Source organism: Opisthocomus hoazin, chromosome 5 (genome assembly GCF_030867145.1).
Source record: "Opisthocomus hoazin isolate bOpiHoa1 chromosome 5, bOpiHoa1.hap1, whole genome shotgun sequence".
Taxonomy (NCBI): domain Eukaryota; kingdom Metazoa; phylum Chordata; class Aves; order Opisthocomiformes; family Opisthocomidae; genus Opisthocomus; species Opisthocomus hoazin.
Window position 1 is genome coordinate 15,366,920 of NC_134418.1, and position 12,982 is coordinate 15,379,901.

Consider the following 12,982-nt stretch of genomic DNA (forward strand, 5'->3'; position numbering starts at 1 on the left):
TGCATCTGCTTTTTGTACTGTGCAAGGAATCTGCTGGTGCTTTGCCAATAAGCAAAGAAACACAAACAATGCAATAAACATTAACCTTTAATAATAAAAGTACTTTAACTTCATCTTAGAGTGAGAAGAGCAGAAGAGAAAAAGACTGGAAAACTTACAAAAGAATATAAATGAAGTCTGCCCTTGCTTTAAGCTTTTGATTTAGATATTGAGATTTACAGCGATCAGTTTAAACCAGCATCTCCAAGCTTTTTTACCAATAAGTAGCTCCAAGTGTTTCACAAATTCCTATAGAATTCCATAAAACTTTCCATGAGGCAGTGAAAGTTTACCAGGAGCTAGTCACCTGCCAGCGGAAGGCAAGTACATCTTGAGGAAAACACAGCAGGGACAGTAAAACCTACCAACATTATAAATAATGGAAACCACAGGAAGAATTCAAGGTGGTTAAAAATACTTACTGGAGATGAAATTTGGCCAAGACATGATTGTGTACAATCCTTTTTCCACTCTCAATCCTATTAAAAAGTGCCACGGAACTGCTAATGACAAACAGGAACTGGAATCTCCTTTTGTCTCATCTGAGACATATCTTCAGAGCAAGTCAGAAACTTGTTTTCTAAATGGCTAGCCCTGTATTTATTTCCACTGAGCCAGTGTAAATTTTACCATGATTTTATTTGGACCAGATCCTTGGTGTGTTACTGAATAAATTACCAAACCCACTTCCTACTTTTCTTGGAAATGTCTCCATTTCCCATATGCATCCAGTCCAGCTCTTCTCTAAGCTGCAACTCTTTCAAGTCTTAGAAACTATGAGGGCAGGAGAGAACTGTAACTGTGGAACTCTTCAGCAAATTTCAAACATTGTCTTTAACACATGCTGTACGGTAGTATAATTTTAAGCAGATAAGCTGTGTGGCAAAAGCCACACTCTCAAAATCAAACGTGGCTTTTGTGAAGTATTTTCATGTTTAAAAAAAAAAATGCAGTATCTGATCAGTGGTATGTTAAAACACAGCCTGATTCAGCGCTGGACTGTATTGCCTTCCCTCCCATTGACTTCAAAATGAATAAGCTCAGCCTGGGTGTTTGAGAATTCATTGCTGCTAAGACATATTCTGGCAGGTCAACACAAGCATTATTCATAGGCCTCAATTCAGCCTGTCATCTGAAATGAAAGGGACCCTTTCTTTAAAAAGCTAAAATCCTTCTTTAATTTGTTATCCTAGTAACAGTACCAAAAACTGCTTAAAAATAAATATTAAAAATGAAAGCAAGCTGATGAGCAATTGAAAGAGAGTGAAATAGATTTGGAAGTGACTGCAGGGCCACCAAGTCCATCCGCCAGATATTGCAGGCAACCAGCTCATATAATCCTTTTCATAAATATATTAAGCTCTGTCTCAAAAGCAACTAGTTTTATTTCTTCAGTTACTGCTATTGTGCAGTTATTTGTATTTCTTCCAGTTTGAGTTACAGATTCATAGATTATACGCCAGAGGGGACCGCTGTGATCATCAGGTTTGACCTCCTTATAACATAATCTGTAGGATTGCCCTGAATTCATTTAAGAGGCCATTGATTTGGTAGCTATGAGTTTATTGGGGAAAGGGCACAAGAGCCATGGTACCGGCGTTAGACTGATGGGATTAATCCGCTCATGTTAACACACTGATTTTCATATAGTAAAGGGAAATGTTTCAAAAGAACACTCCAGTCTGAAATGTAAAGTGAAATTATTTGGACTTCCAGAGAGGTCATGGTTGAAATATCACAAAACTCTCTTTACTCAAAGCAGATGCTTATTAAGATTAATTTAGTGTGAAAAGTGAACCAGAATGCATATAAAAGACAATGCCTCCTCAATTATGTAATAGGACACCTCCTCATTACATTGTATTCACTGAAGATGATGGTATTTTCCTAAGGGATGTATAACTACAGTTTGCCAAAGTCTCTCTCCCTCATTTTAGATTAAATATCAAACTGCAGAGCATGAAGCCAAGTGAAGAGAAACAAGAGAACTCCAATAAACATCATCAATTTAAATGTAAAAGAAAAGGCCTGTTATATGTGTTTTGTAAATATACATTTTTCAAAATAGGAAGTTACAATGATGCCAGGATACAAAGAAAAATTACTAGCATTTAATATAAGCAAAAATACCTCTTTGTTACATTTGTACATGGATTGAAATGAGAGGCAGTCTATAGGTGTAAATATTCACATAAATTTTCATGTAACTGAAAAAACTTTCACGCCACCTTTTCTCTTTTCTTCCTGTCTCTTTCTGTGAGCTCCCTCCAGTGTCCTCAAGGAAGTATTGAATCATTTCATTTTGCTATATTCCATTTTTACCACGTGATACTTCATGATAAGAAAGATTGCGTTCATCCAACCTAGAATCATCTGCCTCGAAACTAGATGCCCCGTCTAACTGAAAGTCTAGTCTAAACTAGACTGTGACAATAGGCACTGCAAGAAGAAGATGCATCCCACCCACCACAAGTGTCCCTTCAAACGAATGGCACACTTTGCCGAAAGGACCACTGGCTGTAAAGATGGCTAGAGAATGAGCTGAGACTGTGTACCAGCTCTGAGATGATTTAGAGTTAAGGCAAAGTCTCCCTCTTTCCCCTTAGGGACTGACAGGAAGAATTTCTGCTCCAAACTGGAGGTTCATCAGTTGGAAAAGACAGACAACCAGGAAAGCCCAGACACTGACTCTCAGTCATCGGCATGAAAAGAACAAGCTGGCTCTAAGACGCTAGCAGGTAAGGTACATTCTGTATAGCAATAATAATGCCTTTGTACAAGTCTAAGCTAAAAGGCCAAGGGGATACGATTACAGTCTGGCAGAAAATGTTCAGGGCACTGAATCCCATACGCTGTGGACATGCTAGCCTGCTTGGACCCAGCTCAGGGATCTCCACACAGTGCTGCTATGCAGGCTGCAAACGTGCCGTAAGTGCTCTGACGCCTATTTACAACAAGTTGAACTCCTGTGTCTACTGAGACAAGCAGCAACACAGTCAGACAGTATATTTTCTATGCCTCTTCCACCGGCTTTGTGGAATTGCTAAATTGAGCTGATACAAAGGAGAATAAAATTATTCTCTGTAAAGCTAGTCTGCCTGGTTCGTTTCTGCCGGTTCATTTTTTGGGTCTGTTCGCTGACAGAATAAAGTAATGTAAGGTGGGGCTGTTGCAGTCCCTTTCTACCCTTTCTTCCCCAAGCTGTTTATTCTCATCCCTTCCCTTGTACCCACACCAGCGCTTTGCGCAACTGGGCCATGAAAAGTGCAGGGAGCTTAGCTGTAATAAAACTAGGCAAATATTGTGAGAACATACATAAGCTTAAAGTCATAAGCAATAGAACTAAAGAGAACTTAATTTTGAGTACTGCAATGTCAATTAATTTGGTGTCTTTACTAGTGCTCTATTTATTGTGAAAGCCACTATGACAAGCCACCGTACTGCTAATCTGGATGATATTCAGCAGATACTGAGCCATGGCCTAACCTCAGAAATGTCAGAATGCAGCTATGGAATTACTCCAGTCCTTTGTGGGTTTGGCAAATACTTTGTAGGATCTCTAATGACGTACGCTGGTCTTGATTCAAATCCCAACAACGGAAATGTCTTTGATTTGGCTTATTGTTATTTCTGACCCTATAAATGTGGGGACCACTCGGGCATTAAGAAAGAGACTGTTCCTCTGACATATCAGTTGGCCATTGCAGTTAGCATCAAACAAAACAATGAAAATCCCAGTCTGTTTTATCCCTCTTTTACTTTTAAAGCACTCATAATAACATAAATTCGATGCCCATCCAACCAGCGTGGTTTGTCATATACACACTGGGATTTCAGTTTCTTGTGAGAAAATTGAACAAATTGGTCCATATTTCACAATTCCCTTTCTTATACCATTGTCTGTAAATAACTTCAGAGAAGCTCCTTTTTTTTCCTCCCCTCCTCTCCTTTAAAATAATTATTTAAACAGATTCTTTTCACATTTTAATTTTTCTACCCTTTTTGCATTTTCATTCTACCTGTCCTCTTGCAAGAGCCACTCCATCATCACTTCTGCATGTTGTTAACATGGAATCAATGGAAGACCACATTTAAATACAGTTCCTCTTTAATGCAAGACATCAGCGTGCTCTTCACCGTGTTCTATGACTGAAGTTCATCTTCATATTTCATAACAGATTTTTTTCTTGTTTGTTTTTATTAACGGGTTTGAATTTTAGAGACTAGATAGGTTGGTTTCACTCCTAAACACATGAATCTTGAGAAATAAATTGGATCTGGACTATGTTATGGGGAACTGCTGCGTCTGTGCTGCTTTTCAGTCTTCATAGTATAACGGTTCCTGAAACTTTCAGCTTCCCTCCCACTCTTTTCACAGCAGTCATATCAACATTATTTTTCTTGGGGAATTTCTAAAGGATCTCTTGCATATATGCTTCTAGCTCTGTTCACTGCCAGTAACTCAGAGCATGTGGGACAATGTAAGCATCCCACATATACGATATTTATTGCATACATGTTTTCAAGCCGTATCCTCTTGTGTCCAATATGGTGGGCAGTGGTGCGCAAAATCCAGGCCTGTCTGGTTTGTGCTCATTGTATCCCATTTCTAAGGCCCCATAGGCTGACAGCCACATATGTAGTTGTTAGGGATATTTATTCTCTTCACTACCTATATTAAATTATATTTGTAAGAACTCTGCACTGAGATTCCTTTGTGTTGGCTGCTGCTCAGTTTACAAGGGTTCATCTACTCAGGGAAGCTTATGATCAGCAAACTAGGCTATGAATGCACTAGGCACTAAACCAAGCTCTACCTAAAACATTTGGACATTCCTATGCTTAACCAAAGTTGCCTAACATTCACCAGTGCCACTTAGAGAGTGTTCAAAGGGTTCACTTTGTCTCAAGCGGGTTATTGCCACATATATCTCCATAATTCTTAAAATTCAGCTGCATGGAGTTGTCTGTGCTCTGCCCTGAGACCTTCCAGTCCCATATTTATTTTACAAACTCCTAATTGCTTTTTGCATTACATTTTGCTCCCAGCTTGAATTTATTGTAAGGTTTGAATTGGTATAGACCTCATGTGCATCTCTTCATCTTTCCTCTAAGCTCATCATATTTCTTTCTCATTCTTTAATTCCCATTCTTCTAACTGCCATCATTTTTCCAGTGAAGAAGTTCTTCAGATAGCAGTATGTTAAACCATGGAATATGAAAATCTGCATATGTTGCAGGTCTGGTAGCAAAGAGATGTGTGGGATTCTTGTATATGGAACATAGAATTGGTCTGAGTATATGCTCAACAATTTTTTTCAGGATTTTCACAATCAGTGGTTTTGCAAGGTCTGAATACATTTTTCATTCACAAAATGCTTTTCTTAAAAATACATGTAATGTGCCTGCTACTCCTGGAGACCAAAATATAATGTTTTCAATGCACATGAAAGATAACACCTTGGGGTAGTGACAGTGCAAGCTCTCCTGTAATATCTTGCTAATGTTTTAGTGACTGTTCTCAAAAGTGGCTTCACTGATGAAAATTAGAAGGTAATCCAGCTGTTTCATCAACTATCTGCTAAGATTATCCAAGCACATGGGAAACAATGCCTGTTTCTATTGTGTGTATATTTTTTGTTGTTGAAAAAATATCTCCATTTTTATTGCTCTTTCTTTTTGTCTGGTAGACAACACATGGCCTTGTTCATATATGTAAAGACCAAGCTTCTTTTTCAACTTCTCAGACAAATGTTGACTGACGTTGTTGAAGAACCGAGAAAGAACAGAGTTTGACTTTGTGAGTCTTTGCGGTAGTGTCACTACAGAATTCATCAGCCTGAACATCTTTGTGTAAGTGCCAGCTGTACTCTTTTCCTGCAGAGCTTCGTAGAAGAAACCATTCAGTCTGCAGGAGTCTAGGAGGGTATGGGAAGTTCCCAAAAGAGCGAGGCTTTGAACAAGCTAAAATCTCTTCAGCAAAATGAACGTTGTCTCTATTGACTCTTTCCAGGTTTGTATGCTGGTTGTGGGAAATGATGGCCATAGGTATTACCGACCTTCTTTGTTCTATTTGTGACAGTCATAATGACGATTTTTAGGTGTCCAATGTCAGGGCAGAGTAAGGACCAGCGGCTCCATCAGGGATGAGGTGCTGGTTGCAATACCACAGCCAGCAGACCAGGGCCTTGCCTGTTCTGCTGCCCCAGAGTGAGGGCAGCTAGGGGCACCCCCAGCTTCTCCTTTTGATTTGTCTTGATTACAAACATGCACTGTAAGAAAATTGCCTTCCTTGCGATATTTTGTTCAGTTTGTAACATTGCCATCACATGAAGAAAGTTACTGGTTTTATGCCAGAAAAAATATAAACTGTCTAAAATGAACCACAGATAGCTTTTTATTGTCCATGCCAAATTAGGACCTTTGTAGCTGGAGTGCATTGGAAGGGAAGAAGTTCAGGAGATTTATCTCTTCCATTTACCTCTCACACAAAAGGAACTTAAAAGGTGAGGAGTTACCTGTCTGTAAGTGGAGGTGAATCCCACCAGCCTCTTTTTAATGTGCACATTGATTGATAACCACAGGGAAGCATTGACTCCTCTGACTGGCACGTTTGCCCAGGACAGTTTACTGGACATGCCTGTTAAGACCTGAAGATCAGCATGCTGTCCTCACACTGCACACAAAACTGTTGTAGTTTGCAGACTCCTAATTCCTCCTCTTCCAGACACGCTCCTGCTGAAGTACGACTGAGTGCACAGCGCATGCCTTCTATGCAGATTTATCTGCATTGCTCTTGGTGAGACTGTAGTCCTTTGTGTGTGTGTTTTGGAAATTTACTCCAACCTTAAAATCTTAAATTTCAAGGTTAGCCTTTTTAGCAATTACAGGAAGCTGCAGCATGCACTATTGAAACCTATCTGCTCCAAAGTAAGCTTTAAACTTTCAAAACAAGGTGGCTGTGGAAGTGCAAAAAACTACCCAGTAGATGCAGTTACTGTATACAGGAAGCTAGGATCAAGTTCAAATAAAAGCTCTGGGCACCAGTTCTTAGCGACTGATTTTAAAGCAGTTGTAATCTTCAAAGCTATCTATTCATCTCTGCAGCAGAGGCCCTAGGTATTATGTACCTAATGAGTTAGACCATTTGAGCAACCTCCTTTCACGTTAAAAAGGTACTTTAACTTTTTCCTTTGCCAGATTAACTGTCCAGCCCATTTCTGACAGATGAGATCAGCTATACGGAATTTTAATACCGTGTTTCTTTTAAAATGTGTCTCTGTTTATTTCCTTGTGCCCGAATGGAAGTTTTAAGACTGTGGAGGTTCAAAATCCGTTGAGCAATATCACTATTACTGTTTAGGGGCATTTTTCAGTAACTACTGGTCACATACATAAAGCACAAATAAATAACTAAAAGCAGAAATAAAGACACAATCTTGTTCCCAAACAATTTCCACCTAAGGTCCAGATCTGGTAAAAGGGTTATGTCCTTAACTGTATGTGCCATGTGTGGTTCCATTGACCTCAACGGCAGTATTCACAGTATTCATAGTGGTTTACTAAGTGTGTAAGTCTTTGCAAAGGTAGCAGGTAAACTATAGTATGTCTGTTAAAACTCACTTTGCTTTAACAAACTGTAGTTTCTTTTTTTCATCCAAAAATGTATAGAGTATTCTACTCAAAGTACCTAAATTTCACTAGAAAATGCGTAAACTATAACATGACATAGGGACCAATAAGCTGTTTTTTTCTAAAAGCAGGAAGGGAAGGTGGTATTCAACATTTCAAAACAACTTTCATATTCCTACAGTTTAAATGTAAAGAAGCAGCACTCTAATAGCAAAAATCTATAGATGCCCACTTACATGTGAGCACTTCAAGAGAGTGTAAACGTTAGCTTCATTAAATGTCGGAACAAACTATGCAGCTGAATGTGCACAAAAGCAGAGGTTAATTCTATCACCTATATTTTCAGGAGTGTACGACTGTGGGCCACGCTGTGAATCTCTTATTCCTATTGGCAAGAAGTTACCTGTGCAAGTGCTGGCGACGTCACGTGTTTGTGGAGTGAGGCATTAGTTACCGTAAGGGTGGTAGAACCACAGTGCGTGAAAACTACCGTAACGCTTCGCATTGTCAGAAGTGTCTTCAGGGAGTTTCAGATCGATGGGTGTCAGTGGGATCAATAAGGCATTCCTGGAATTTTATTACCTGTGCTTACTTCGGTTTTGGTAATGCAAAGAAAAGGAAAATATCCAATTTTAGGAAACGTGCCTGAAAGTGTCTCATTTACTACGAGTGAATTCCACACGGCTTTATTCAATATGTCCTTTGTTAAAGTGTCCTTACACGGAATTTCTTGATCTTGAGAGAGCAAAGGCATTTGGCTCGAGGTTCAGTCAAAAACCGCTGGCATTCCTGGAATGAAAAGTTTAATCTCCTTTGTTGTCCACTTTTTTAAATACCTGACACGTATTTCCATGGTAAATCCAGCACCGAGGACAGGGACGTAGAACTGTCTGTCCCTGTCACTGGGACCGTAGAGCCAAACCACAGCAAAAACACAACTTAAAACAGAACCATAACAAGGAGGTAGGAATGAACACTGATCACAACATAGCTATGAGGGAACAACTGATCTGTAACTAAGGCTGAACTGATGAGAGCTGAACTGAAAGCAGAGTCACAATCATAAACGGGAGAACGCCTGATACTCTGGAGCGGGCAGCAAAAACAGTCGCGGCTGATGAAGTTCCAGTCCCCCGGGGGAAGGCAGGATTTTAGAATTGGGTTCTTTGGAGGCTGTCTCAGGGAGAACGCTTCTCATTGGTGAGGTCACAGTCAAGAACTACACGGCATCTGCTGGATCCCAGAGTGTTATATGGCATATTTTGTGTGTGTGTGTGCGTGTGTGTATATATACATATATATATATACCAAACAACCAGTGGCAGTGGGGTGTGTATACATGTATATAACCACCGCCACTGGGTATTTGGCCAGACGTTTTCCCCTCTGTGGCACGCGGCTCCATGTCTGCTGCACCGAGCGTGGCACCGAAGTCGCCTCAGCAGCACAGGTTACGTCACGAAGCTTCCTCCGGACGGGTGAGACAGCCAGCAGTGCTGTGCGGCACCCGGCTGCGTGGCTCAGCTCCCGGTGCCGGATGGCAGCAGGCCGGCGGGCCTCAGAGGTCCGCGACATGGCGGGACGCAGCCAGGGGCCGTACCCGCAGCACACACGTAACGCGGGGTGCGCAGCCGGGGCCGTACACGCGTGAACACTTCCCAGGGGAACCCCACGCCGGCGCCGACCCCAGGCCCCAGCACGGACCCGCAGACGCGCACTAACGGACTCCGTCAGCCGAACTCCGTCAGCCAGTCCGCCCGGGACTGAGCCGCCACCTGCCCCGCCGCCATGGCGAAAGGTGGGGGGGATGACGTCACGGCCCTGCCGGAAGATGGCGTTCCCCGCGCCAGGCCGGCGGGAGGAGGCGCGGGGCGGCGGGCACGTGCAGGGGAGCCGCGCGCCGCCCTGCCCCGCGCCCGCCCCAGGTGGCGTGAGGGGAGCCGCGGCGGCGGGAGGCGAACGCCGCTCCCGAGGCCGAGCGCCGGCTGTCCGGGCTCGGCGCCGCTCCCCAGGCGGGCTCCGCGGAGGCTGGCGGGCAGCTCGGCCCCCCCGGCGCAGGACGGCGGCAACGGCTTAGGCTGGGAGCGCAGAAACGGGCGGCGGCGTGGGGACCGGGCGCGCCCCGCACCCCTCCCACGGCCCCACCCGGGGCGGAACGCGCTGCGCGGGGCCGCGTTGCGCGGGGAAGAGTGCGCGGCGGCACCGGCCGGCGGCTGAGGGGGCGGATCGCCATGGCGGTGGACATCACCCTGCTCTTCAAGGCCAGCGTGAAGACGGTGAAGACCCGCAACAAGGCGCTGGGGGTGGCGGCGGGGGACAGCGCCAGGGACGAGCTGCTCAAGCGGAGCGCCGCCCGCTCCAAGAGCGATTTCACCAGCCGGGCCCGGGAGGTGGTGAGTGCGGCGGCGGGCACCCGGGCCCTGGCGTGGCGGGGGGGGGAAAGACGGGCGGCAGCCGGGCCCGCCGGCGGCCTGCGCTTGGCGGGCGCCCCGTCAGCGGCTCCGCCCGGGCGCCGCCGCGGGCAGCCCGCCCCCCTCACCCCCGCCTCGGAGCGGGCCGCCGCCTCCAGCTCTCCCCGGGGCGGGCGAGCGGGCCCCGGCGTCGCCCGCAGGCAGCCCCGGGGCAGCTCTTTCCCACACGGGTGTGGGCTGGAGCGCAGCGTGGGAGCCGGGAGCCCGGCGGCCGACGTGGCGGCCGGGGAAGGCTGCGAGCCCGCCTGTCGCCCGCGCTGCCCCCGCCGCGGCTCCTCCCGGGCGGGGACCGGCAGGGCCGTCCCGGGGGGCTCTGCCGGCCGCGTCCCCTTCCCGCGGGGGCCGGCGCGTCTGACCGCGATAACCCGGCTTCCCTCCAGCCCCCGCCGCCCTGCGTGCGGTCGCACCAGCGTTTCCTCATGCCGGTTGCCACGTAAGAGATCTCTTCCGTAAGAAATAAGAGCGCAAGTGTCTGTGATGGTGCACCGTATACGCTGTCTGTGGTATTGACAGTGTGGCTGTGAAGTGCAAGTTCTGTGCAACTTACACGTACAAAGGTAGTCAGAACGTTTTAAGGCTTGAAAAGACAAACACCGAGAAGTTAAGGAATCACAGAGCTGAAGGCTGACCATTATCAATTATAGTCCCCAGTCCATGGTCGTGCTGTAATAACGAATTTGTGGCAGGTTATTTTCCTCCATACCGAGTAAAAGGTAGGAAAAAAAGTCTGATACCAAAGCAAGGTTTGATTAACTCGTGTTTAGTAAGGCACTGGACCATATTTTGAAAAAAATAAGAAGACTGCTCAGTATACTTTCTGAGGAGATAGGCTTACAGAACGCATATGCAAGTTTAGGACTAAATAAAGAATGCACAGGTAACCTTTGTTCTGTCATTTTCTAGCACGAATAATGTAGTTTGCAAGCACAAACACTAATGTCACGTTTCTGTGCTCGTGATACTTTTCACAATTCAGAGAGAAAGTACTTAAAAACTGATGTGTTCTGTAACACTTGATGTTTGATGTTCAGTAGCTCAGTGATTGCTTTGAGGCCTAAGCAGAGGGTGCCCAGTTAGGTACCTGTTAAATGAACATATAATTATTAACCATTACAAAAAGTTGATTTAAGTGACTTGTTAACCGTGAGTTCTGTGGTAATGATAAGACCAGTCCAGAAAACTACATTCAGGATCTTTGGCCATGAGATATACTTTTCTTCTCCTGATTTTAACTGAAGATATTCCGAATTGTGCAGTGTTAGAGAGAACAGGCTCCTTCAGTCTTGCCCCAGAACAGGGCGGTCTTTTTAATTTTTAGCACAATTTATATGTGTGTGTTGGTGTGTAAATTCCTAGAATTCTAAAAAGGGTTGCAGATTTATCACAGGGCATCATATTGACATTTATCTGCGTCATCAGCAGGGCTGCAACTTTTAAATCTGCCATTCAGAACTCCAGCACCTGGGCTGATGCTGAGGGCAGGTTGTTACCCTCTCAGGGTTTGGCACTAGATGCTAACGTGTTTCAGTTATTTGCAGCAGCAGAGGAAGCAAGAGGAAATCTGAGGTTTTCAGGTTCTGTTCTGGATATTCTTGTGTTCATTCCCTCCAAAGCTTTTTGCCTTCTGCCCCATTGACTCCATTACTTTCTCTGTCTGTGTTTCCTTCTGCGTTTCAGTGTCTGTATTCCAAAAGAATTCATAGCCTCAGACTAGGCTCACACCCACACACCCATGAATGCTCCCCCTTGCTTTAGCTGCCTCCCAGTTTTGGTTTTCTTTCTGAAGTTCTGTTCATGCTCAAGCCTAGCCTCACCTTTGCCCTGTTCTCAGTGCCGCAGCTACAGTCCTGTGCAGTGATGGCAGGCTATAGCTATGGCCTTCTCCTCCTACCTTAGTCCTTCTTTTCCGCCTATTCACAGCTGCTATTTCCTGCTGGCCCCAGTCTTCTCTCTGAGCGACTTGTCCTTTCTGAGCACTGTCCAGGCAACAGAAAGAAGGGCAGAGATGCAGATAAAAATATCTTAATGACAAGAACTTGAAGTGAAGTAAACAGCGAATGCCACAGTGACTGAGCTGAATGGTCGGCCTGAGGGAGCGAATGGGATTAGGTAATGGTTCTTACATAAACAGTGACTGTGGAGAAGGAGCCAAGGCTAGCAGTGTGTTGCTGAAACATGTCTGAACATGACTTCTGTCAGCACGCTGATCAGTGAGTAGGGGTGAAATGGACTGGGCTTGTTCTGTCTCTGCTCCTGTAACTCGTTTACATTTGTGACAGTGGAACCTGCAAGACCAGAGAAGGCTTTATAACATTTTTTAGGCCTTCTTTAAGAAGGTCTGGTTTGAATGTGTGAATAAAACATTGAAACTGCAGCTAGAAGAGAAAGCTTTGTAGTAAAATAAATGATTGTTTTAATTGCTTACTTCAGCCCAATACAACTTGATTTGATCGTGTGTGTCAAACTCTCTTTCAAATACTTTGTTGTAGCCTCGCAATTAAAAAATTAGCTGCTTCTGCCAAGGCTATGCAACTTAATTTGCAAATCTCACCTTTGATAGATGCATTAATTCTTTAATGTATTTCTGTTTTTAAAAAGCCACCCAAAAGCCAGTGAATTCTTCCATATCTATGTATAGATTTTCTTTGTTTATTTTTTAATTTGAGGAACATATCAAATGGTTAACTACTATTGTGTTGTCATGAAAGATGCTGGTCAGAATCCATGTAGGGTAATGATGGAGACCCTGAGTAGTCTAGACCCAGTCACCACTTTTATTATGCCTTGTTTGGTTGCGTAATAGTTGAAGATCTCCATTTGACATGCAAATACAGAAATGT

General features: G+C 44.4%; 1 protein-coding gene across 2 annotated transcripts in view; it reads left to right on the forward strand.

Moving 5' to 3' along the window:
• The first annotated feature begins 9,621 nt into the window (after positions 1–9,621).
• STX18 (syntaxin 18) overlaps positions 9,622–12,982 on the forward strand; it is a 68,723-nt gene continuing 65,362 nt past the window's right edge. Inside the window, exon 1 of one of the 2 annotated variants that reach the window (XM_075420524.1) lies at positions 9,622–10,064. In XM_075420524.1, coding sequence (XP_075276639.1) covers positions 9,903–10,064 — 162 coding nt within the window. In that variant the 5' untranslated portion in view covers positions 9,622–9,902. The remainder of the gene's footprint in view (positions 10,065–12,982) is intronic. The other variant, XM_075420525.1, reaches the window with a different exon arrangement.